We start from the raw sequence: 26,252 nt of genomic DNA on the forward strand, positions 1-26,252 counted from the left end.
AGGGAAAGAGGGAGAAAGAGAGAAAGAAACAGCGCGTGGTTGGCTGGACGTCTGGAGCGAGGCGTGGGGCAGCAGCCGGGCCGAGCCGGCCACGTGGGAGTGGGACACGGACACGGGGGGGATGGGGGACACGAGGAGGTGCCCCGAGGAGACAGTCCGGGGGAGGAGGAGCCCGGCCCCAGAGCGGGGAAACGATGTTTGGAGCTGGCAAGGAGGCTCAGAAGGAGATGGAGGAGTTCCTTGCCCCAAAGGAAGTCAATACGGGGATGGATGTTCTGCCCGAGGAGGGTTTCTCTGCGGGGGAGGTCTCGCTAGGATCTTTGGATGGTCTAGCGGCCTGGAAAGAAAGAGATTCGAGGAGGAGGAGGAGGAGGAGGAGGAGGAGAAAGGGAGGAGAGTCAGACGGTTTTGTGAGAACAAAAAAGAAGACCAAAAAAAAAAGACAAAAAAACAACCAAACAAAAAGAAGGGAAATAATATTAAAAATACAAAGGAGGGGAAAAAAAGAGAGAGAGAGAAAAAACAGAACCAAAGAGGAGTTTGTTCAGAAGCAGCATTGATTCAGGCCTGAGGTCAAGCAGCTGGAAAAGGTCCACCACAAAGAGAGCACGAGACGAGCTGGATCCACGCGTTACTGGATTGGGGCGGGGGGGCGAGGGGGGGGGGGTGGGGGCATCCCCGCGGCGGGGGGAGCGAGACGAGAGAGAGACGGACGGACAGGAGGACAGAGAGGTGGACGGACAGGCGGACAGAGGCAGGCAGGCAGAGGGGACAGGGGCAGAAAGGTGGGGGGGGGGGGGACAAGAATGGCGGCGTTAGGGTGGGCACGGGCTGTGCTGTGTGCCCGGAGTGGCACAGCGGTGCTGCTCGTGGCTCCTCCGGGGGTTTTCCCTCCCCCCCCCCCCCCCCCTCCCCCGCCCCCAGACCACCGCCGGCAGCCGCACGGACCGACCCCCCCACTGCTGGAGGGGCGGAGAGGTGCAACAGCCAAAGGGTCGGCGCTGGGAGGGGGGGGGGGGGGTTGGGCGCTGCACCAAGGACAGCGGGGTCCTGGTGAGAAAGGGGGGTGTGATGGCATCGAGGTGACATGGGGACAGCCGGGACTGAGCTCACATGCGGCCTCCAGGCAGAGAGGGGGGTGGAGGGGCCCCTTTTTGCTCAGAGACGTTTGCCCACATTGCACCAAGTTTCCCCTCCTCATCGCTCTCCCCGGCTACGGATTGAGGCAGCTGGGAGAAGGGCTGCTTTTCTTTTTTCTTTCTCCTGTGGGTCCGACACGAATGAGCAAAATGGGGTTCGTCGGGTAACCCTACCAAGGACAGGCCCAGGGAAAGGGATCGAGACACAGAGCGGGGAGGGGAGGAGGACAGGATCGGGTGGGGTGGGGGGAAGGCTCAGTGCTGCCCGCAGGCGGGGAGGGGCAGTGCTGGGACCTGAAGGAGAAGAGGGAGGGGAGGAAGGAGCAGGATGGGGCTGGGGTACCTGGAGTGCAATCAGCTCCAGGGACGGGGGCAGTGCTGGGCTGGGGGGAGGAGGGGATGGGATGGGGGAGGGAGGGGATGGGGGAGGGGAGGGAGCAGTCCCAGTCCCATCCCACAGCTCTCCTCTTCCAGCTGCTGGTGCCCCCACCCCATCCCAGACTGCAGCTGGGAGCCTGCCCCTAGGGGTAAGCTACCTGCTGCTGTCCCTGGATGCGCATGTACTCCATCCTCTGCTTGATGTGCTTGCTCTTGTCGGGGCTGCCCTGCTGGCTCTGCTTCAGCCTGGACGACGGGTTCACCATCTTCATGGGAGGGATGGAAACGCCACCGCTCTGCGGGGACAGAGAATTTTGGGGAGATTAAAAACCCCGGCACCGAGTGGGGGGGGGGAAATCCCACGCTTCCCAGTCCTCCGGGCACTGCGGGGTTGTCCTGCGAGGCTCTGCCGCTGTCACAGCAGCTGAGGAAGGGGACTTCAGCTCCGGGTGCTGCAGGAGCCCGGGGAGAGGGTGGGACCCCCCACCTGGGACCCACCCCCAGCCCCTGCTGCCACGCACACAGGGGTGAGGAGCAAACCCCGAGGCAGGAGAAGAGCACCCAGCCCAGAGAGAGGACAGGAGGCGGCGGCAGATGGAGGCAGATTCCGGGTGGAAACGGCGACAGTGGGAACGCAGAGGGGTTTTTATTAACTCGCTGCACAGGCTGAGATACAAAGGTTTGTTCCTCCTTGTGGGAGGAGAGCTCTGCGTTGGCACATCTAACTGCAGGGCGGCCACGTGTCCCCACGCTGCCAGGGCACCCCAAAATCCCACACCGCGGCCGCGATGCCCCAAAAGAGCACACGGGATGCTCCAGCTGCAGCAGCACAGCACCAGCAGCTCGTCCCCGGGCTCGGAATGGAGGCACTGCCGCCTGCGGGGCACATCACTGCCTCTGTCCTCCCTGCCCGTGCTCTGGGACCCCCTGTGCTGCTTAGGACCCCTGAACCCACTGCACGAGGGAACCGCCCCCCACCTGCATCCCCCCCCATATACAGTCAGGCGCTGGAGCAGCCCCCCCCTGCCCTGCTCTCAGCTTCGCTTTGGGATCACGCATGTCAACCACGGCCATAAATCCACCCCGCGGCTCCAGGACCCGACCAGAGGAGAACCTGCAGCTACAGCCCCGGGGGGGGTGGGTGGGATGGGGGGAGAGAGGGGGGGAGGGGCCGTTCCCGCAGCGAGAGCCCCGCGCGAGGGAAACGGGCAGAGACAATCACTGCAAATGAAAAAGGAGACTCATTCAGCAGCGCTGATTGTTAATAAAGGAGAAGGCTGACTCCACCCCCCCCTCCCCCGGCTATTCAGCAAGCCCAGTGGCTGCTGCAGACTCCAGCAGAAACCCATTTGGACGGCTTTGGGGATCCTGAGCTGTGATTTAATTAGGAGAAACATCTGCTGCTCCGGAGCCACTCTGAAACAGCAGCTCCTCAGAAAAGTGCTCGTGCAAAACGGCACCGGTGGGGGACAGACCCCGGGGTGGGGGACACGTGCACACAGCAGTTGCCCTCCTGAGCTCTGAGGGGGCAGCCCCAACCCCCGAGGGATGGGGGGGAAGAAATCCGTGCCCCCTAACACCAGTGACGACAGCAGCACCCGCTGCCCCCACCAAAGCCAACCCCTGATGCCCCACATGAGGGCTCCTTTGCCGACACGCTGCTTCGCTGCCCCGATGATGCTGTGAGATTTGGGCAGCTCAGTGCCCCGCGTGGCACATCACAGCCACGGGGGGGCGGATCCAGCCCCGGCAGAGGGCAAAGTTGGGAGAGATGGGTGCCGCACCTCAGCTGTGCCTGGAGGTAGAGTCCCAGAGAGGGAGCAGGTGGAGGAAGAGCAGGCATCAGAGCAGATCCGAGGGCAGAGCACGGCAAGAGGAGTAACAGGAAATAAACCTGAGGCGTGCCGAGCTGCGGCTTGGGAAGCAGAGGAGGTTTGGTGGCGTGGCTCGGGGACGGACTCGTGACAGCGTCAGCTTTGGTCTGGCTGAGATCCAGGGCAGTGCCATCGTCACAGAGCTCATGGTGCTCCTCACCGTCCTCGCTGTCCCGCCCGGCACCCCCGGGTACCGCCCGTCCTTGGGGGGACGCATCCTCAGCCGAGCAGTGGCTGCTGATTTGGCTGATGGTCATCTCCAGCTCACGGATGGTTTCTTCCAGGCTGTCCAATCTCTGATAGGTGCCCTCACAAATCTCCCTGCTGCGTGGGGACGTGCTGTGCAGGGGGGACCCCTCCGCTTCGCTCCTTCCCTGAGCAGTGGGGCAGTGGAGCCCCCCGGCTGCCATCCCCCCCACTCCGGCCCTATCAGAGCCCTGATCCTGCACTGCCACGTGTGGAGGGCGCCCAGCCCGGCCCCACTCTCTGCCCCACAGATTTGGGGGGCACCCGGCTCTCAGCACCGCTGTGTCGCTGCGCTGCTCCCTCTTTGTGTGTCCAGGAGGGAGGGATGCATCCTTCCCAGCTCCTCCTCGGGGCTCTGTGTCACCGTGGAGCTGTGGGGTGATGCTGGACCCTCTGCTGGGTGCAGTGGGGAGGAGCGCCGTGACCGTCCCTTGGGGACAAGGAGCCAAAGGGCACCGTGGGGAAGCCTTGCTGCTGCCTCTGTGCCTTCCAGCCCCTCCTGCTCCTCCGTGGCCGGCCGGGTCCCCGTGCTCAGAGCAGCGTGGTCCCACTGCCACCTCGGGTTCGGACACCCACTCGGTGAGCACGATCTGCGGGAGGGAGAAAGCCCCACTCCCCGGGGCTGCTGGGGCTGCCAGCTCCTAGGTAGAGAAGTCAGACAGATTAAGGGCCGGGGAGCGGCGTGGGATGCCGTGCTGGGGGGGGTGGGGGAGGTGGGGGAGATGCTGGGGGATGTTCGGGTCCTGCTGTGCCTCCAGGCATCGCTGCAACGATGCGTACGGCCACAGAGGGGCTGCTCGAGCACTCCCCGTGGGCACGGAGTGAGATTGCACTCATCCTCCGCTCACGGCAGCTTCAGAGGAGGTTTAGGCTACGAGTGGGCTGGGATCTTCAGCAGAACAGACCCGGTGCTGCTGCACCTCCCCGAGGTGTATGGGAACCTGACTGCTGTGCTCTGGCTTCGGTTTCTCTCGCGTCGGTACAACAGTTGTGTCACAGTGCAGCCCTCTGCTGCCCAACCCTGCGCTGCTCTCAGCGGATCTGAAGGCAGGGCCGAGCCCTCACAAACGAGCTGCAGTGGATGCCAGACCTTTAAATCCCTGAGCAGCAAGAAGTCACCTGGAACAGCCTGTCCTTCCTGCCCTCACCTCTCTGTTACCATCCCAGGGATGTGCAGTGAGCCGTGCAGCACCCGGGGGACTGCAGCAAGCCGTGCCCTGCAGGAGAAATGCTCCAGCAGGAGAGCTGCTCCCATGAGCTGCAGCAAAACAACCTCTGCTCCACAGCACAGCACTGCCCTGCGTGGGGGCTGCTGCCTCGCAGGACTCCGTGGGCAGCTGGCTCCATCCCACCCCCGCTGCTCTGCCCCACCTGCTCACATCATCGCTCTGCTCCATCCTCAATCCCGTTTTTCCACCCCGTCCCCGTTGCTCTCCTCCACCCTCACCACTTCCCTCCACCCCCCACTGCTCCGTTTCATCCCATTACCACTGCCCTGCTCCAAGAGCAGAGGTGAGATGGGCTCCAGGGCTCCCAACACCCCCTCCCCTCCCGCAGTGCCGTGCAACACCGCCCGCTCAGTGCCATCAGAGCAGTGACCCCCCCCCAGCAGTGATCCCAGTGCTGCCTCCGTGCTCATTCAGTGCTGCACGCACGGTGGCAGTGAGGAGTGGACAGAAGCCATTAGTTGGTTAAACCAGAGAAGGAAGAAGCGAGTTAAGAGGTGGGAGAGGCGGTGGTTAAGTGCAGCCAGCCAGGAGGAGATGTGCAGGAGGAGGAGGGAGGTTACCTTCCATCCTTCGGCTGCACCGGGGGCTCCATTGGGCCACATGTCTGCGTGCCCAGGGGAGACGGCAGCCGTGAGAGGGTCGTAACGGAGCGTGGGGAGGAAAGGGGAGGCAGAGCTCCTCTGAAACACCTGGGGAGTCAAACAGCCACGTTGGAGGAGGTGGGCAGAGATGGAGCCCGGCCAGGATGGGGCTCAGCACTGCAGGGAGGAGGGGGGGCAGCCCCTGTGGGAGAGCCGCGGGTGTCCCCATGGATGGGGTGAGGATGGGGACAGCCCCCACTGTGCTGCACGTCCCCGTGGTTGGGGTCAGGATGTTGCGTGGGGACCTCTCTCCTGCAGACGCCCGCTGTGGGGTTGGCTGTGCTTCCCGTGCCCACGCGGTGCCGCGCTCACCTCCAGCTCCGCGATGATGCGGTCCTCGTCGTCATCGTCTTTGATGGCGGAGGCCATGATGGGTGGGGTGGATGCGGGTCTCACCACCTCCGACACCGTCCGTCTCAGCTTCACCTGTGGCTTCTGGGTCTCCAGCTCCTCCGATTCTGCTTTCTGTGGGGCAGCAAGCAGTGAGGGGCTGCGCCCGTGGGGTGGCCATCCATGGGGTGACCGTCACCCCCACCCGGCCCCGGCGCCCACCTTCATGAAGCCGGGCTCCTTCTTGCTGGTGACGATGACTTCCCCGCTGCGGGTGGTGGTCAGCCCGTGGGATGAGGGGAAGCTCCGGCGGGGAGGAGGAGGAGGAGGAGATTTGGAGGGTTTCTCGGTGCGGTACCGCGGCACCGTCAGCTCATCTGGGCAGAAAGCAGAGCTGGCACCAAGCCCTGCCCCTACCCCTGTCCCAATCCTGCACGCACCCCACTGGATCCGGGTCACCCTTTCTCCCCCCCTCCCCCACCCCACCCCATACCTGAGCCTCTGCGGCTGTTGGGGTCCACCTTCCCCGTGGATTTCTGTGCGTGCTGAGGCTTGGATGGTTTATGCTCTGGTGTGGATGCGGCACTGCTGCTGCCCGTGCTCTGTTTGTGCTTGGCAGCGAACTCCAGGTCGGGGATGGCCTTCATGAGCTCGGCCTGTGTCTCCTCCAGGAGGCGGTTGATGTCCTTGGCACTGTACTGGGTCAGCGCTGCCCTCTTCTCCTCCCAGTCCCGCTCGGCAGCCTGCAACAGCACAGCCCTCTGCAGCCCCCGCCCTTATGGGCAAGGCGTGACCCCACTGCCCCACCATCACCTCCGTGTTGCCCCGTTTTCCACAGCCAACCCCACACCGGCGCTGCTCTGACTCACCCCACACCTCACCCCACACCCGTGTCCCAGTTGCACACGGGGTCTCTCCAGTATCCGAGGCTCCCTGCTATTAAGATGCCCCATCAGCTCCAAACCCAGCAGGGAGGCTGTGCTCCAGTGTTCCCATGGGGTCAGAGCCATTTGAGAAGCCCCCCCCCAAGTAGGACCCCCCCCCCCTTCAGGCTCTTACCTCCACAGACACTGCTTTGTCTGCACTCTTCTTACTGGGCGTCTCAGGACCCGTCTGGGTTTTGGCAGGCACCATCTCTGGGGCCCGGGAAGGGTTATTGCTCTTGGAGGGGTGGCTCTGGGTCTGGGGGGGGCTGTGCCCAAATCCGGGCATGCCCAGGGGCTCAGTGCTGGCAGTCAGGTGGTGCAGGCTCACGGGGGGGCTGGGGGGCATCTCCAGCTCCAGCCCTTTGCTGAAATCTGTCTCGGGGGCCATCTTCTTGGGGGACTGGCTGAGGTTGTTGGGGGGGGTCCACACGCCCTCGTCCACTTGCCTGCAGGGGACAGAGGGAAGGCGCTGGGTGAGCTGCACGCTGCTGCTGTTCGGTTCCAGCATCTCTCCAAATTCCTCCCTGCCCAAAACTGGCTTCCAGACTCAGAAGTTATCAAGGATGGAGAATGATGGGCAGGCAGATTGGTGCACTGTGCCATCGCACGAGCTCATTTCCATACAAAACCAGGCTACAGCAGCGCCCGGGGCGAGCCCAGCCACAGAGCCTGCCCCACTGGTGAGCTCTGCTGCAAGGTCTCCTAATGGGAACGGGCAGGTGGGCACGGATCCCTGCACCCCGACAGCTCTGCTCATCAAGAATGAGATTTCTGGCCACGCTCAGTGCTTCCATTGTACCCAGATACACGGCCTTGTCTTGCCAAGCTGATAAGGAAGGGGAGGTTTTCAAAGAGGGGCCCCCATGTATGTGCTGAACAGCACCGGGGATCACCCAGTGATCCATTGGAGCCGGACGCGATGCATCCGTTCCACCTCGGGGGACACTACCACTCATTTATTTCCCCCTGAATGAACCATTTGTCAGCGGCTCTGGGAATTTCCATCCGCCACCCGGGGAGGACGGGATGCAGCACGGGACCCTCCTACGGGGCACGGTGAGCGGGCTCGGGTGCAGCTCTCACCTGCGGATCTGGGCGAGCGTGTCGGTGACCGTCTTGCAGCGCTTGAGCAGCCCGTCCAGGCGGTTCGGTTCCTCCTTGAGGAACTTCACAGCTTCCACCTCCACCCGCAGCACCACCCGCATCTTGCTCTGCAGGCTGGGGAACTGGGCTGCGGGGACAGCGGGGTCACCGAGGGCACCGCCGTGTCCGGATGGAGGGGTCCCCGGGAGCCCACCATCCCATTTCCAACCCAGTTCCCATTGGTGCTGACCGCAGTCCGTGGGCGCAACGCTGCCCTGGGGGTGGGCATTTGCTCACCAGGACCCACAGAGTGGGGGGGGACACGGAGCAGCTCGCTCCCTTCTACCCTGTGCTCAGTGATCTCATGGAAGTTGGGGCAGCAAGCAAGCTGCAGGGGGGGGGACTGGTGGTGATTTTGGCAGCTGGGGGAGCACTGGGGACAGCGGTGCAGCCCCGTGGCCCCCGCTCACCCTTGAGGTCGGTCAGCGTCTCCCCAAGCTGCTTGAGCACCACGGCCTTCTCCTCCAGCTCCTGCACCGGGATGAGGCGGTGGTTGTGTGCCAGATCCTTCTGGATCTTCTCCACCGACTTCTCCAGGTCACTGTGAGCACAAAGTGGGGGAGGGGGGGGGGAGGGAGGGGGATGGCATCGGGTCCCCACGGGGCGTGGGGGGAGGAGAGCAGACCACGATGGCACCGGGGATGGGAACGGCACCGGAGGAGGATGGAGACCAGGGAAAGGGGGGATGGGGGCAGCAGGACCCCCTCCCCGTGCTCACTTCAGCTGCTGGGTGATGAGCTCCTCCTCGTTCAGGTACCGCAGCCGCTCCTCCTCCACCAGGCTGCGCTGGCGCTGCAGCGGATCCTCGTGCTTACGCACGGTGTCCGTCACCCGCACGCTGATCTCCGTCTCCGTCCTCCGCAGCATCGTCTTCACCGTCTCCTGGTTCTGCAGCTGTGGGGGAGGAGGGGGGGGGGGAACAAAGCAGGGCCGGGTGGGCTGCCCCGTGCGAGCTCACCGAGGAAAGCCCCCCTCCCCACCGCACACACAGTACCCACCTGCAGCTTCTTGAGCTGCTGCAGCTGGTTGCGGAGCTCGCTGGCGTTCTGCTGCAGGTCGTGGAGGTGCAGCTGCATGTGCAGGCGGGTGATGGCCGTGGGCTGCCCCGCCGGGGTGCTGGTGGCCGAGGGTGGGGGGGGTGCAGGCACCGGGGTCCCCATGCCGCTGCGGCTGGTTGCTGTGGGGGTGGGGGGAGCAAGAGGAGGATGCTGGGATGAGGAACTCCATCCTGGGTGGGAGGGTTCCCCCTAAAGCCTCTCCTTCCCCGCTGTGTCCCAGCCCAGCAGTGCTGCTGCCTGGTCCCCATAAGTGCCACCAGCTCTGTGTCCGTGCTGGCACAAAGGTGGGCTCCCAGCATGGGATGTGGCTGCAGCGCCCCAACCCCTGGGGTCAGGGACCCGTAACAGCCCCCGGGTGTGGGGATGACCTCTGAGGAGATCTCCAAACCTCTCCCGGTCACTTACATGCTGATGGAGGGGTCCCTCCATTGGTGGCTTCAGTCTTCTCACTGCAACAAAAGAGAGGAGGGGGAGAACGTGGAGCGTGGAGCAGCTCCTTTATCCATACCAGTGCTGCCCAGAGGAGTACCCCCGGATCCTATTCCTGCCCCCCCCCCCCCCAACCCCTCCCAGCTCCTTACCTGGGGGTCTCAGCCTCGGAGCCACGGAGCAGCGCGCTCTGCACCAGCCCCGTCAGGCTGGCAATCTGCTTCTCCATGGCCTCCATCCGCTCCCTGTGAGGATGGGGTGAGGATTAGGGGAAGGGGTGAGGGTTAGAGTAGCAGTAGGGGGTGAGGGTTAGGATTTAGGGGTTAAGGGTTGGCTTAGGGGTAGTGGAAGTGGCACCCAACTCTCCACTTCCATGGGGCTGGCAATAGGGAAACCTGCCCCCGCTCCCCAGCCATACCCAAGGACGACCCACCCAGCAGAGCCCACGTCCACGGGGAAAACCCCTCCTGAGCCCCTCCTCACCTCGTTTCTGTGTCTTTGGCTGGAACCGGGGAGCTGAACCCCGAAAGCGGGCGGTCCCCAGGTCCAGGGAACAGCTCGGGGGGTCCGGCAGCGCTGGGGTTGCGCGGTTTGCTGACGGGGCTCTCCATGAAGACAGAGGAGCAGGAGTCCTTGCGGAAGGACTGACGGACGGGCGAGGAGCGGCTGGGGGGCCCCGAGTAGGGGCTGTGGGGGCTCTGCCCCGCCTGCACCTCCACCATCTTCTGGGGGGAAGAGGGGGGCATGCGGAAACCCAGGCCGGGTCCGTACGTGTCGCTGTAGATCTGAGCGTTGGGTTTGTACAAGCTGTCCTCCAGCTCCGTCTGCAGCGCGGCCGCCGAATAAGTGCTGAGCGAGCGCACCGAGCCCCGCTTGTACAGCCCCCCCGAGTACCCAAAAGGGTCCCCCATGCCGGCCAGCGACTGCGTGGAGGTGATGCTGAGCCTCCCCTCGTGCACCATGCCGTAGGGGTCGGCGTACAGCCCCTCGTTTTTCACCAGCACCATGTTCTTCCCCGCCAGGTCCTCGTCTGGTTTGACGTCGCGGCGTTCCAGGATGGCACTGGGGCTGGGGGAGACGCCGGGGGCCGGGGGCAGGCTGGCCAGGCGCTCGCCGTGGTGCACCGGGCTGCCGGCGTAGGAGGGAGGACGGCCACCGCTGTAGGACATGCGGGAGCGGGAGGGGGAGGAGGACTGCAGGACGGGTGGGGGGGAGCCCGAGGCCAGGTGGGGGGCCGGGGACATGTTGTTCAGGCGGCGGGTGGGCGAGGATTCCCTGGAGGTGTAAACCATCTCCCGCTGCGGGGAGAGGGGAAGGGACGGTCAGCGCCGTGTCCTGCTGGCTCCCGGTCCCCATCTCTCTCAGCCTTAGGGAGGGGGGGGGGGGGTGACTCCCCCCTTTGGCTTTAGCAAACGGCAGCTCCCTCCTTCCCCTCCGAGAGCGGGGTGATTCGTTCTGATGAATCCCCTAATTCTCGCCTTGATTGCACCCCTCCCACCGCGCCCCAAACGTCCCTTCTCCTAAAGCAGCGCTTAACGATGCCAGGGGGGAGACAAATCACAGCCATTGCTCCTTCCACAAACACATGCAATTACCATGCCCCGCCCCCTCTCCCTCAGCAGCCCCACAGCGGGGTGCTGCCCACCCACCCCCCCCCGACCCCCAGCCCCTTCTTACCCTCAGGTCGCCGTTGGTGATGTGCGAGGCGGGGAACGAGGCGTAGAGCGGCTCTTTTCGGTATATTTTAATGATGCTTCTGTCCTGGATGTCTCTGGAAGGAGAGGCAGAGCCGTGAGAGCCCCAGCACTTGCATAGGGCTGCACCTTGTGCTGCTTGCAGAGCCCCCAACCAACGTCAGTGGTGCCAGGGGAGGGGCTGGGGGCACAACACAGCAGCACCAGGGGCTGCTTTGGCTCCGCGGAGGTGACGGAGCACTGAGCACTTTTCGGGGCATTAACACCAACCCAAAGCCCTCCACCACCTCCAAGGAAACCCACTGCGAGAGCCCTCCCGCCCCTACTGATGGGGACAGCAGAGTGGCAGCCAGCATCAGCGTGCCTCCAACAGGGCTGGAAAACACGAGAGGATGCACTCAGCACCCCGTGCCAGCTCTCAGGGTCTGTGCGCTCCTGACCTCCCCCCAGGGTCCGTCCGTCCCTCACCGGACATCCTCCAGCTCGTAGAAGACGTTGCGGGACTCGTCCTTGATGAGGATGGCAGTGTTGGGAGACTTCAGCATCCCCATGGTGAGCTTCTGGGGGAACATGTGGACGATGAGGGCGTGCAGGGTGTCCATGCTGCTGATCTCGTGGGTGATGTGCACGCGCCTCGTCTCGTCCCCAAACTGCAGGAAGAGGACCCCTGGAAGCAAATGGAGCAGAGAGCAGCGGGGTGAGCCCGCATCCCGACAGATGCTAGGCTTGCACGTCCTTGGTGTGGTGCTGCACCGTGGGGACGGGTTGCATTTATCAGTGCACGGATGCGACGGGGCTGGGGCAGAGCTGGGGTACCTGGGGAGCGCAGCTTCGTCTGGCTGGTGGAGCGGGACAGAGGCAGGCTCTGCCGAAAGCGGTTCATCCTATTGAAGCCCAGGGGCAGCTCTGCTTCTGACATGGTTTCCAGGGATTCAGCCGAGGCGAAGGAGAGCTTGGCTTGGTCGGCCAGGCCAGGCTGAGAGCCCTGGGAGTGCCTTGAGCTCCTGGTCTGCAATGGGAACGAGAAGGTGAGAGGCCAGCGCTGTTCCCAGGTGTCCCACGTGCCCCATAAGCCCTTATCCCGCAGTGCTCGCATTTCAAAGCCTCCTGGTGCCATTCCAAGCAGCCCAGTGATGGTCACAGAGCCAGGAGTCGCACGCGAGGACGGGAATAACCTTAGCAATTACAGGAGGTTACACATCCATTACGCCAATGAACCAGCTCCCGGGAAACATAAATGCCCAGCTTCTTCTGGAAGCAAAGCAGCAGTGAGGTTTATTATCTGCCTGAGCTAAGGGAAAGTAATGGCTTTGGGTTTACAGCAGTAAAAATTTAATATGCCAGGAGTCCAATTTCACACGGCCGAGCGTATTTCCGCTGCATAAAAGTTGAGGGTACAGAGTTGTTGAGGTGTCGTGAGCTGACATCTGAAGGCTGTGGGCTAAGCAGAGCGGGACAAGAGGTGTCTGGACAGCTCCTGAGCCCAGCCCCCAGCCCAGCCCCCAGCCCAGCCCCCAGCCCCCAGCCCAGCAATGCCCACAGCTCCATTTCCCAGACACATCTTTATCATCAGCAAATGAACCCAGGAGAACAAACAGCTCCCGGGGTGTGGATAAAGGCAGCGTGGAAGGGACAAGGGCTCTATTTTAAGAGCCGAAAGAAAACAAAAAAGAAAAGAAAAAAAAAATCAATACGAAACGATAACAGCCATCATCGTCATTTAAATTAGACGTTAATTGGAGGATTTAATTAATCCTGCGGGGCGGGGTTTTTCTAGGACTTGAAACGTTCTCGCTGTAGCTAATTGCTGGAAAATTGACTGCTTCGTTTTGGTGCTGCTGTTTGAAGGCAAAGCTTGCAGGCAGCGCCGAGGCATCACACGCTGCCACTAGGAGGGGTTTCCTGCAGGAGGAGAGCGGGGCTGGAGCAAAACAGCACCGGGCATGGAGGGAGGAGGGGGGCTCAGGGCTGCTCCCCCACCCCCAGTGCTCTGTCACCCTGACTTCATATGCTCCATGCAGAACCCTCGCGCAGAGGACCTGGAGAAAAAGGTCATTAAATAAACCGGAGGAACCAAATTTGGGGGAGGGGGAGGGGCCGGGGGAGGGGGGGTCTGGCTCTCCGTCTCCACGCACGGCAGGGTGGTGGGGGTTGCTGTTGCCATGTGGCATCGCTGTTGCTATGGGATGCGGTGTGTGAGCATCGCAGCACAACACTGCTGTGCTGTGCTGTGCTCTGCAGAGGGAACTGTCCCCCCCCCCACCCCCTCCTGCCCCAACCCCCCCCTCCAGGTGAGCCCGGACCCCTCCTGCCCTCTGCCCCACGGCTTCGGCTGACCTCCAGTAATTAAGCTGCTCAGATGGAGCTAATTATGGCATCCACTACCACCAAAAAAAAAAAAAATAGAGAAAAGAGGGCAAGATGAAAATTAATGGATTTTTAGCCCGGAAGGGACTGTTCTGATCGTTAGCCTGATGCTCAGCCTCACATGCTCAAAGAGCAGCTCCCCCCCCACCAGAGCAGGGACCAGCAGCACTGCACAGCCCCCAGCACTCCCCCCCTGCAGGGCAGACATCTCCCTGCGTCCCCAGGACCCCCAGAGCCCCCGTGGCATCCCCCATCCCATCCCTGTGCTGCTCTAAGAGGGGTGAGCAGACCCTGGTGCTATGGGGGAGGGGGCACCCACGGGGTTGGGGCACCTGCAGAGCACCGTCCTTGACCTCCTGTGGACCATTAATGAGCCGACCTCAGGGGAACTGCATCTTACTGCTCTGCCTCACTAATGACTTATCCTGCTCTCAGATAATAAAGCTCAAACGTGCATCCAGACCCCTGATGCTTCTCCTTCTCTGGAGGTGCCCGGGGGGTGGGGGAGGGGTCCAATCCTGCCTTGCTGGGAACCAGAGTAGGGCCTGGGTTGGCCAGTGTCTGGGACTGGTCCATGGTGGCCGCTACCAGGGTAGAGAGCATCACAGCCCTTTGTGGGGGGGGGGCGGGGGGGATGTCTCATATGGCCGAGCATCCCCACGGGGCTGGCGCAGAAACCCGACATCAAACCCGAGCACCGACTCCAGAATGGAAATCCGATTCCCCTCCCGGCCCCGACCGAGCACTGAGCACACAACAACGAGTGCAATATCCTCCTCACAGGGCACCTCTCATCCCAGGGGCCTTATCTTCCTCCCCTCTGCATCCCCACATCCTCCCTTGGACCCCAAGCAGCAGAACCCATCCCACTGTACCCAAACCCACGAGCAGCAGGATGGAGGGGGAGGACCCCCCCCCCCTTCCCTGCCGTCCCCGCGGTGTCACGCTGGGAGGTGACCCATTTCTGCCTGGAATTGCAGCTCAGGGTTAATGCAGCTGGAGCTGCTCCGTGCTCTCACGAGTTCAGGGGCAGGAGGTGAATGGAAAAGAGAGGAGTGCTGCTGCCCAAAGCAAAACAGAGCCACCCAAGGCCGCGGGAGGATGATAACCGTGCAGCTCCAGGCACGGGGTGGGGGAGGGAGGGGGGGGATGGGGGGGGAAGGATGCTCTGAAAGCACCCGCAGAGCCGTGCAGTGATGGGCACTGAGGGGGGGGTGGCTGCGGTGGGGGAAATGTGGGCACAGACCCCACCCCCAATCCTGGGAGCACAGCACGGTGCTGCTTCGGTTCTGTGCCTTATGTAAAAGAGGTGGGATGGGGGAAGGGGAAGACTGGGGGGGGGGGGGGGCTTTGTCTTTTATCTCCCCGGAGCTAAAAATAAGCTACAATTAAGGGATCCTTTTAGCTCCTAAAACTTCCAACCATCCCTTTCCTGTCAGCGCCGAGGCGGTTGCACTCTATCTGCCTGGCTGGGAGGCGATGCTGCTCTCCTCCTCCTGCCCCCTCCCACTTTCCAGCTGTGGTCAGAGGATGGGGTGAAGTGGGGGCAGCGATGAGACCCGCACCCATCCCATCCCACTGATGGAGAGACAGGGAACGGAGTGTGTGGGGGGGAAGCACTCACCCCACAACTGAGAAAAACACAGGGATGGGGAGCAGGGCACGGTGAGCCGTCCCCATGTAAGTGCCACCAGCATTAACTCATCCTCTCCCCTCTGCTGACCCCTCTGCACACAGTGCCCTGCAGCACCTCAGCCACGGGGAGAACACCACTTACAACCCGGCTCCCCCCCCCCTCAGCCCACCCTGCTGCCCACCCAGCTCTTCCCAGCCCCCATTTCCTCCCCACCAGCACCGACCTGGCCTCGCAGTGGGTTGGGATCGGCCCTCACCGTGTTACTGTCGCAGTCAGCATCCAGCCCTGAGTGCAGCCCCTCCCCAGGACCCCACAGCCTGGGCAGGGCTGGAGCTGGGCAGAGGCATGGGGGGGCTGCAGCTGCCCCCAGCCCTGCCCTGCCCGCACCGCATCGTGCTCTGCTCGCAGGGATAATGCACTGCAAAGCGCTGGGGGCAGGCAGGCTGAGCATTCATCACGGCACTGCTGTGGGGGCACAGAGCCTGGAGGGGTCTCCCCCAGCTGCCCCGGCCCCTCTGCAGCTCCTCTGCTTTGGGATAAAGGCAAAGGTCCCTGAAATCCAGCCCAGCTTGGGCAGCAGCTGGCACGGAGCTGGTGAGCCCAGCCCTGAGCCAAGCACCACGACTGGTTATTTACTGCATGCACACGGCTCAGCTGCGGCCCCTGGTTGGACACTGATCTGGATTAACTCCCTGTAATCCCTTTCTCAGCACTTAATCCTGCATCTGAGTGCAGTCCCCATCTGGTGGAGCACTGCGCTCTCAGAGCAAGGACCGGAGCTCAGCACTGTGCTGGATGGGGCCCGGCTGGGGAGGGGACCCCCTGAGGGAGAAGGGAAGGGGGGATGGGTTGGCATTGCTCAAGCCATGGGGCTGCATGGGGAGCAACAAGGGCAGGAGTGAGGGCAGAACGGGGGCAATGGGACCCCTCACGTGGGCTGAGGTCTCATCGTGCTCCATCCCCTGGCCCATCCTTATCCATAGGCACAGCCCTCGGGGGATGGCGATGCAGTTCTCCTGCCCTAAAACCCCACACTTTGGCTCACCTGAGCTGGAGGTGCAGTGCTGAGAGCACGCTGCCTCTACCAGGTGTGGCAAAGCAAAGAGTGCACGGAGCAGAGCTGTCACGAGCACCTCTGCTCCCAGGTGAGCGCACCTCAGCACCGAAGGGATTGAACAACCCATCTGGCACAGCCCCTCCACCCCACACACCTGAAAATGCCTTCACATCGACACTGCAGCTGCGTTCCCCAACACTCACACTCACTGCTGCTCCGTGAGAAAGCAGCAGAGCCCCATTTCATCCTCCTGAGATGAACTCCTCGGAGATCCTCCGTGGCGTGGGGATGGGGAGAGGGGACAGGGACCCCCCGGGACGCGCCTGTGCTGCCAGCAGAGGGTCAGCAGCAAGCAAAGCTGTTAGCAGAGCTGGGAGAACAGCATCTGCATCCCTCCGCAGCTCTGTGCTGCTGTCAACGCTTCCGAGGAGCATCTCATCGAAATGTTGAACTTTTTTTGGTCCTGCTTCAGGAACAGAAGCTGGGAGGGGGGTGTGGATGGCTGGACATTCTGCCCGCAGCCCTCCTGGTCCCGTCCCATTGATGCTGCAGTGCAGCCAGGCCATCCCGCATCCACCAGCAGGGTGCTGAGGTCTGGTAGGGAGCCCCACAGTGCTGAGAGCACTGCTGTCACCCAGAGCAGCTCCCACCCCTCTGCAAACGGGGGGGGGGAGGAAACACGAAACCGACGCGCTGCATCACAGACTGCTTCATTCATTCATTCATTCATTGCTCAGGAGCTCTGCTCGTCCTTCATTATTGATGCACCAGGAGTGGAAGAGAAGGCAGCACGGTGTGCTGGCAGAGCCCAGGTAATGGGACACGGCCCCCGCGGGCTCCTCCGGCTGCACAGCCCTGGGGGGGCATCCTGGGGGCTGCTCCAGGGCACTGGGCAGCAGTGTGGAGCAGCACACGCTGTGCCAGCCCCCCCCCACACCCCCAGCTCCTTGTCTGCTCTTGTGCATCGCTCCAGGGCGGTGAAACACAGCAGAAAGTGGGAGGAGGGGGACAGTGAACCCCCTGAGATGCAAGAGATGAGCAACTGGGGGGATAAGGAGCGAGAACCGGAGGAAAGTGGGGCTGAGCACCAAAGCTGGAAGAAACCAGGGGCCCTCAGGGTGCTGCTCCGGGTGCTCTGAGCACCAGGAGAAGCAGTCAGGGTGCACCCACCCTCCACGGCCCCCATCCCTCTCACCCCACCTGCACCTCAGCCCCGAATCGGAAGCGCCCCGCTCGCGGTCGCAGTCGTTCTCCCACCTCCTAATGCTCGACGTTTTGTCAGGATTATCCCGATTAACCCAGAATTAATCCCGATCTCAATGTTAACAGGATTAGCGTTCCAATCGGATTAGTTTCTTAAACCGGACCCCTTGACTAAAGCAAGGAGCTGTCCCCCCAGATGTGTGCAGCCTCCAGATGTGCACGGGGTGGAACGGGGTTCCCCCCAGAACTCCTTACTGCCCAAAAACATGGGATGCAGCAGCGGGTGCTCCAAAGGAGCCCCAAAGAGCCGTGCCAGCCCAGCACAGGCAGAGCTGGGACGAGGACCCCCCACCTCCTGGTGCTGGGGGTGACCCCACCCCATGGGGAGGACGGGGCTGTGCTGGGGACACGTGACAGGAGATGGATTTGGGGTGAGGGCAGCATCCTGCTACCTCGGGGCCATTTATCCCCTGTCCCCCCCCCCACACGCAGAGCTCAGGAGCTGCATCCAATCCCCTGCTCTGTGGCAGTGCTGCCTCGTGTGACAGCATCATCCAAAAATAAGCAAATTACTGCATCCTTCAGGGACGCTGGGGAGTGGAAGGAAAACCGGGCACGAGAAAGCAGCAGGAAGAGGACGGGGGAGAAGGGGATGAGGAATTGCAGGGGGCTGTGCTCACATGCACAGTTCCCATCGATTTACCCCACCCAGCACAGGGCTGAGCCCTGGGAGCAGACTGTGGAGCTGAGGTGCAGAAGCTGACCCTGGGAGGAGGGTCCTGAGCCACCCCAAAACCGCAATGGGGACGGCTCTGGCTGTGGGTGCTGATGTGACACACAGCAGAGGGCTCAGGGACCAGCAGCAGAGTGACAGCAGACAACAAGAAGCCAGGGCAGAGGGCTCAGGGGTGTGCTGGGGCTGTTTTGGGGGGCAGATACAATGGGGTGCAGAGGACCCCGTGGCTGAGGATAGACCTCCTCTGCAGTGAGACAAGCAGGAGCATCCGCTCATCTCCACCCTGAGCATGACAAACCATAAACCCACGCATGGAGAGCCCCAGATCTGCAGCCAGCCTGTGTGTGAGGGGGGACACCAGGGACATGGGGACACCGAGCACGAGGGGAGTCCTGCCTGGGACCCTTTGTGGCTGCTCCCCATAGGATAGCAGCTCCCTGGCCAAGGAAGGGGGCACATGCACCCAACCGCTGCCCGGAGCTCCTCCCCATTTCATTCCTAATAACAAATAATGAAAATCAGAGCTTTGGGGCCACCCAGGAAATGGCAGAGCATGGGGCTGGAAGCAGCAGGGGGGACGCAGACAGCTGGATGTGCACAGAGCTGCTGCTCACACACATTTCACACCACGAGCACTTCAGGAACGAGCGCTCACATTATGGGTTTTATGACTCCTCGGCTCGGAGCTGCCAGCTCGAGCAGAGTGCCTGGTGGGTTTTTTTTCTGCCACAGGAAGAGCAGAGCCAGCAAGGTCACCCGGCAACACGGCCGGCCTTGAAGCACTGCCACCACATCCCCACGAGGAGGAGGAGGAGGGAGGAAGGCAGCCCTGGGGCCGTGCATGCTGCACCCCCCCAGCCAACTGTCTGCAGGGGCAGGGTGGGGTGTGCACGCTCTGTGCAGCTCTGGGTGCTGTGATGGGTGCAGCACGTCGGTGATCACTGCATCCCACAGTGCTCAGCCCAAGGATGGGAACTTGAGCAGCGCTGTAGGAGTGGGGGGGAGGGAGGGGCAGCATTCACAATGAGCTCAGAAACCCACCTGCAGTGGGCTCTGCTCTGCCCTTTCCCCACTGTTAAGGGGCCACCGTCCTCATCCCCTGCTGCTGAGAGGTGACCCCACAGCAGCACAGCCTGCCCTGACAGGGGGCAAATTCCTCTCCTTCCTCCACGCAGCACCTCAACCTGAAGCACAGGACCCCTCCTCTCGTGCTGAAGCTGAGAGCACACCTCTTTGGCACAGGAGCCCTGCTCCCACCCCCCCAATCCCCCCACCCCCAGCATAGACACAGCTGGAGAACTGCATGCACGTCAAACCAAGGCAAGGCAAAATAAAACAAGTCAGAAATACTGACCTTAAAGCTCCAGTAGTTGGGCTGCTAACGACAATGAAATCAAGCGAAAGAAAACGAACAAACAAACAAACAACAACAACAAAAAACACCGTTAAGATTCTGGTTTGAGTTTCGTTTTCCCTTTGAGAATCGCTGACTTTAAACGGCCAAACTCTGCCCTTTCTGCTCCCCCTCCCCGCGGGGCTGAGGGGTGGGGGCTGTGCAGACAGCGAGGGGCACTGTGAGCAGAGGGAGCAGGGCTCAGCCCTACACAGGAATGCTTTTTAGTTTTAACAAGATCCTAAATGGTCGCCCCCTCCCCCCTCCATCCCTGCTTGCCCCCTCTGCTGCTGCTTTGCGGCGTCTCCGCCGGTGTCAAGGCAATGTGCTGCAGCGAGTGATGGGAGCTGGCATCGGCTACGACCCAGCGTGCTGCAAAGCTCGGGAGCGTTCCCCTCCTCAAGCAGCCTCTGGTGAGCGGCCGGGAACGGATGCAAAGCTCCCGAGGATGAGGATGCTCACAGCAAAGCCTCGGCGAGGGCAGCGCGTGGGGTGGGTCCGGGCTGAGAAAGTGGGGAGGGAGGGACACCTGCAGAGCGGTTTCTGTCCCACCCATCTCTTACTGGGATCAAAGTTCTCGACTTCTCTGTCTCCCTGCTTGCAGTTTCCCATCCGCACGCCCAACCAGCTCGCTAAGCAGAGGAAACCCCACAGGTTTCAGCACAGAGCGAGTTCCCCTCCCAGCACCCCGAGCTCCCATCCCAGCGCTGCCATCCCCATCGCTGCTCTCCTACAGACACAAACCTCCCAGATCCCCTTTCAGAGGCACTGACAGCCTCAGCGAGATGCTCTAACCCCGGTCCCACGCCGATGCATTTCCATTCACGTTCCACCAGACGCGAGCAGACCCACGGCAACGAGCTCTGCATCCTACAAACCCACGCTGCTTTGGGAGCGGCTCGAGCCCAGCGCTGCCGTCGGCTCCCGCAGGAAAGCCTCGAGGCACAAAGGTCTTTTCCAAGGGCACTGCCGTGACTCAGAAGCAGCACCAGGAACAGAAGCACACAGAGAGCAACCGCAGGACCCAGGCAGGTGATCCTGGGGGCAGAACTTATGCTCCCTATGCCTTTAGGGAGCAGACAGACCCACGCATGGCACCCAGCACTGAGCAGAGCACAGAGCATGGCTGGGATACAGCCACAGCTCCCCCCAGCCCCCAAAGGACCCATCCCTAACTGCGAGGTGATGCTCCCGAGCAGCTCCTTCTGCCCCTTCCCTCTGCACCCTTCGTTTTGCTGCTGAAGAGCCGTGGTAATTTTCCCCGGCCCCAATATTGCTGATCCTATCTCGCAGAGGTCCTCAGTGTGCGTTTTATTTATTATTTTGGGATGGCTGGACAGGCTTATCGCACAGCCCGTCAATTACATCCCTGTCTGATCCCCCAGCGGGTGGGGAATGTTCTGGAAGCGGTACGGGAAGGCAACCAGACAGCCCCACAACCACAGCCCTGCGACCCCAAAGCGACACCGACGGGCACGAAACCCAAGTCCTTGCTCAAAGGTGTCCCCCACAACTGGGAGGGCACCTCTGCAGGTGGCTCAGCGTGGACAGAAGCCAAAATCCCATCGGGCTGCAGGGTGGGGGGGCATGGGGGCTCACCCCACGCTGGCTCAGGGCTACCAATCTGATGCCATGTGCTGAGGGCAGAGATCCCCGTGGGCATCTCAGCTCCATCTGTCCTCACCCTGGGCCGGCACTGTGCCTGGCTGAGCTCATTTTCTACCAACCTGGCCTCTGCCAAAGTGAAATGCCACCTCGGTGGCACCAGCACGCCCTGCTCTACGGGGACTGGGGTGGCACGAAGGGAAGAGGAGGGGGCCAAGGTAGAATGAGCGCGTCCCCAGCTCTCTTCAAAAGCATCAAAGGGAGATAATGGTTGGAGAGAGGATTGGAAACGACAGCCTTGTTCCACGCGATAAAACAGGCAGCTCAGCTCAGCTCAGCTCAGCTCGCCGTGCAGAAGGTGGGGAGAATTACAAAGGCTGAGATTATAATTACAATGAAAGTCATGTACACGGAGCTGCAAAATGAGGGGCTAAGGGGGACTCGGGCCCTCCCCCAAGCACATGGCATGCACTTCAGATCTGCCAGGACGCCCGCGTTGAGCCCACGGCCACGGGGGAACCCATGCACGCAGAAATGCTCACGGAGCTGCACCAGCAAACAGAGAGAGAGGAAAGCCAGAGCTGGGGGGGGGAAGGGGGGGGACGCAGAGAAGAACATCGCTTCGTTAACGAATAAAAACCCACAGTCCCTGTGGCTGTCCCAGGAGAAAGAGGTAAAGGAAACCCCAAACGAGACACGGCCCCGACCCACGCAGATCGGCAATGATGGCACGGATCCGTCCCTGAGGAGCAGCACCGAGGGGACGGACAGCGCGGCTCTCATCGGCTTTTAATTAACTCATTGCCAGGAGTTGAGGGCTCTGATGAACTCTCCCCCCCCCGAGCAAACAAAACCCTCACCGCAAAACGCCGGAGGTGTGGGTTCAATCCTTTTCCCCGCCTTAGAAGTTGTAAAAGCATCAGGGGGAGAGCCGAATGCGACCAGATGCAGCCCAGGGGGCACCGACGCCCTGTCCTTATTGCAAAAGGACTCTGCAAACCTGGACGGGCTGAGCCAGGAGGGCTCCGAGGCACTGCTCATCCCCGCATCGGGTTGGGGGGGGGTCTGCCCGGCTCCCCCCGGCAGCTCAGGTGATGCGGGAGCAGGACCGCGCTCCGTCACCGCCGGTTTTGTGCTCTCAGCTCTTCTCTGTGCCCTCCCCTTTCGCCAGGAAAATACAGAGCGGAGCAACGTCTGATTGCAACAACAACAGAATAAAACGCACCGCCACGCAGCGATGCATCGCGGGGAGCAGTGCTGAGGATGAGCCGTGCAAACGCTCTGCTTGCAACGCGGCCCCCAAAGCTCGGGCACACCCCCCCCCCCACCCCGGCGCTGGGGGGGGGGGGCACGGGATCCAACGTCCCTGCTCAGAAAGCGGGGGGAAGGAAGCTGGGGGGGGTCACACTGCGGGATTCCCGGCCTCATAGGGGCAGGGAGAGGCAGGGGCACTGCCCCCCATCCCAGTCCGCTCGCTGCCAGCCGGGGCTCGGGGCTCGGTGTCTGGGGGGGGGGGGGGGTTAGGCAGGATGCCCGGGAGAAGTTGGGCAGCTCGAATTGCGGGGTAACTATGGCAACGGCACGCGTAGGTGGACGGGCACAATGGGGACGTGCGAGGTAAGGGAGGAAGGAGATCTGCGGGCATCCACCGGAGGACCCGCGGGGACAGCGCGGGAGAGCTCCTGAACGGGGACTGCGGTCCGGGCAGCACCTGGAGCCGATCCTCACCCCCCCACCCTCCCAGGACTGGGGGGGTCCCAAGGGCTGCGGGATCTGCACACCCCCCCTCCAGCTCCGGGTAACTCCGCTCGGGGGATGCGGGGCCGCGTAATGGGCACCGGGAGGTCCCGCGACGCCGGGGGGGGGGGGAGGGGGGGTTGGGGGGTGGGGATGAGGAGCAGGGCCCCATCGCTGTCCCCAACCCGGGGGGGCTGCGGCCGCCGCTGCCCGCACTGCCGCATTCAGCTCCGCTCCGCAGCCGCGTCCTCCCCGCAAAATCCCAAACAGAGCGCGGCTGAGCCCCCCTTCCCCTCCCCCTCCCCTCCCCTTCCCCCCCCCCATCAGCCCGGTCCCCTCCTTGAACGAAGCGAAGGGGACGCGCAGAGCCCGCGGGGACACGGGGGGACACGCGGGGCCGCACCGTGCGCTGCTCCTCGGCCGCTCCTCCGCCACTGCAGCGCCCGCAGCGTTTCCCACCCCCCCCCCCACCCCCCCGGGGCTGAACGGGACCGGGGACGGTCAGTGCAGCGCTGCGGAGCTCCGCGCACCGGGGCGGGAGAGGACACGAGAGGGTCCGGAGGAACGGGGGGCACCGGGATGGGCGAAGGGGGGAGGGAGAGAAAGGATGGAGAGGGGAGGGATATTAGAGGGGGACACTGGGAAGAGGGACACCGTGAGGATGGGGGGTGGGCATGAGGGGGTCTGGAGGAACGGGGGGCACCGGGGAAGGCGGCGATGAGTGGAACGGAGAGGAATGGGGGGCGGACAGGACATAGGGAAGGGATGCTGGGGGAGGAGGGGGGGGGATTACCCCCCGGTACCTGTGCCAGGTGCGCCCGCAGCGCTTCTCAGCCCCGACCGCTCCGCTCCGCTCCGCTGCTCTCCGCAGCGCGGCCCCGGGGGCGGGCGGGGACCCGGGAGCGCAGCGCTGAGCGGAGCGGCCGCCGCCGCCTCTTCCTCCTCCTCCTCCTCCTCCTCCTCCTCCTCCTGCTCCGCCGCCCGCCCCTCCCGCGGGGTGCGGTTCCCATGACAACCGCGACTCCACCTGTCGCGGAGCCGCCACGCGGCGGCGCGCGTCCCCGATGGAGGAGGAGGAGGAGGAGGAGCAGCGTGGGGGGGGGGAAGGGGCGCGCGCGCGAGCGCGCTCCCGGCGGAGTAGCGCACGTGTGGCCGCACCTGCGTGCACGCGCGCGCGTGCGTGCCTGTGTGTGCGTGGTGGGGGTGCATGCACGCTCATGCACGCATACCCACGCGTGTACCCCCGCGCACATCGCAGCGCCGCTGTGTTCCACGGCTGTTTCCCTCCGCGGTGATTTTTTGCTCTCCAAAAGCCCCCCCGGGTGCAGAGCACCGTGTGTCAACCGAGACCTCCGGAGCGGGGGGTGGGGGGGAGGGCTGATGATGCATTGTGGGGGGGGGGGGTCGTGGACCGGGAGGGGGGGGGTTATCGGTTCTGAAATGGGGTTTAAGCAGCACAGCTGCAGAAAAAAAACACATCTCCCAGCCCTCTCCCCGCTGTTACTGCGTTCTCCCATACGGACCCCCCCCTCCCCCCCCGAGGAGCGATGCTGCAATTACACAGTGCCGTTATTGCCCCGTTGCTTTGATTTTTGTTTTGTTTTTTCTCCTGCTCTGTTCATTTCAGTGCTGCGACCCAACGCCATCTAAGGGTTTGCACCCAGGTTCCCACTGCTTTTATTCCCGCCCCTCCCTCCCCACACACACACCTTCTATATGCTGGAAACGCACTGCCCTGAGCCCCACAGCCGTCCTCGAGCACAGAAGATGCTCCAAAACCCAAAGTTTTCCATCCACCTTCTCTAAAACCCTCTAAATCCTCCCGTCCCCGAGCCAACACGCAGGGCGGATTTGCCTTTCGCAGCTGCTGCCTGAAGAAGAAAAGTCTTTAAAGCGCCGTAATAACGAGGGGAAGATTTCCTGGCTATTTACCGACAGATCACCACTCTGCGGTGAGAAATGTCGCTGCTGCGGAGCCCCGGGAGCAGAAGGGGTGGGCGCACACCCCGTGCACCCGGCCTCGCTTATCCTGAAGCCTCGCACCTCTCTCCTCGTTGCAGTTCACAGCGGCAAGCTGCAAAGCACTGCGGTGCTGCACCAAATCCCACCCGGCCCTGAGCCCCAGAGACCCTCTGCACGGGGATGGGGTGCCACACGGGACCCCCCCGGGGCCGCCCTCCCGGCCCCACGAAGCCAGGACGTGGGCTGCAGTGCGGGGACTGCTGTTTTTCCTTACTCAGCTCGGTTTCTTTCTCTATTTCTTTCTGCTGATAGCCCGGGAGCCGTCGCCTCCACCCCACGGGGACGCGTCTAGTTGGAGATGATAGAGGATTTCTTCCTGCAGCTGCTCCGCGCTCTCCCTCCCCTGTGCCTTTCTTTTTTTTTTCCCCACCATACAAGTGACGGTTTCGGTGGGAATTGAGGCTGCTCCCGCAGACCCCGCGCTGGGGGTCGCTCCTCCCCATTGCCGCACTGTGGGGGCACGATCCTTTCTGCGGATCCCTTTGGGCTCTAGGGGAGGATGGAGTCCCTGGAAACGCGAAGCCGAGGGATGTGGGCACCAAACCCGTGGGGCCCTGAGCTCCGGGGACACCCGACCCGTGCGCAGCCCCTCCCCTGTGCACTGGGACAGAGCCTCAGCCCCTCGCTGCCTCCTGCCCCACAGCCCCGCACCTCCCAGCCCTCCCCCAGACGGCAGTGGGAGGCCCCCTCCTCTGGAGCTGCCCCACACCGCCCTGGCTCTGAGCATCTCCATCCCGCTCGGGTCAGAGCTGCCCACAGCAGAGCGCTGCCCACCCCCAAACATTGCCGCAGACAGCAGGGAGGGAGGGGATCCCCACCGTGTGCCCCCCCCCACGCTTCAGCACCGTGAATCCACACACCTCGGGGCCAGCCCACGCACACGCGCGGAGACGCTGCCTTCATCTCAGCCAACTCAGTGCGAGGCGACCCCCACCCTGAGGGAGGGGGGGCTGCTCCTGCTCGTGCCACGCCCCCTACGATCCCGCCCAACCCCTTCACCAAATGAGATGGGTCCCATGGGTCCCATCCCCCCCCCCTCCACATCAGGCACCCCTTACCTGGTCCCGCATGCGCTCCTGCTGCCCGCGCAGCGCCAGCGCGTGCTGCGGGTACTTGTTCTTCAGGTGGTCCATGAAGGCGTCCCGTTTGCGCTCCATCTCCGATTTCTGGAGGCCGGTGAGGGCCTCGAGGCTCTGGGCAGCGATGACGGTGTGCCTGCGCTCCGAGGTGTGCACCAGCCCTACGTTGGAGAAGCGCCGAGTGCCGTTTCCCAACGTGCGGTACTCCCGCGGGTACTCGGCATCGTCGGCCGAGATCATGTGGGTGCTCGTCCTGTCGGGATCTGCACGGGGAGGGAGAGCAGAGCGGGGTCAGGGGCGGCCCCCGGGCGGGGTTTGGGGCGCTGAGAT

The 26,252-nt window shown here is 63.0% G+C and overlaps 2 protein-coding genes across 2 annotated transcripts in view; one reads left to right on the forward strand and one right to left on the reverse strand.

The window, feature by feature from the left end:
- On the reverse strand, window positions 1–26,172 carry SRCIN1 (SRC kinase signaling inhibitor 1). The gene is made up of 17 exons (XM_065753801.1): window positions 25,902–26,172; window positions 11,904–12,096; window positions 11,556–11,754; window positions 11,071–11,164; window positions 9,877–10,691; window positions 9,546–9,638; window positions 9,370–9,413; window positions 8,905–9,083; window positions 8,625–8,800; window positions 8,317–8,447; window positions 7,847–7,994; window positions 6,897–7,209; window positions 6,331–6,580; window positions 6,060–6,214; window positions 5,820–5,972; window positions 1,676–1,813; window positions 1–337 (listed from the first exon to the last, which is right to left on the reverse strand). The coding sequence occupies exons 1-17, from the start codon at window positions 26,160–26,162 to the stop codon at window positions 218–220; spliced, it is 3,462 nt and encodes a 1,153-aa protein (XP_065609873.1). The 5' UTR covers window positions 26,163–26,172; the 3' UTR covers window positions 1–217.
- RPL19 (ribosomal protein L19) overlaps window positions 23,748–26,252 on the forward strand; it is a 203,873-nt gene continuing 201,368 nt past the window's right edge. The window contains exon 1 of the mRNA XM_065753837.1: window positions 23,748–23,754. The gene's annotated coding sequence lies outside the window, so the exon portion shown is untranslated. The remainder of the gene's footprint in view (window positions 23,755–26,252) is intronic.

Source organism: Cyrtonyx montezumae, unplaced genomic scaffold (assembly GCF_038088225.1).
Source record: "Cyrtonyx montezumae isolate F1298 unplaced genomic scaffold, pur_monq_1.0 scaffold_82, whole genome shotgun sequence".
Classification (NCBI taxonomy): Eukaryota; Metazoa; Chordata; class Aves; order Galliformes; family Odontophoridae; genus Cyrtonyx; species Cyrtonyx montezumae.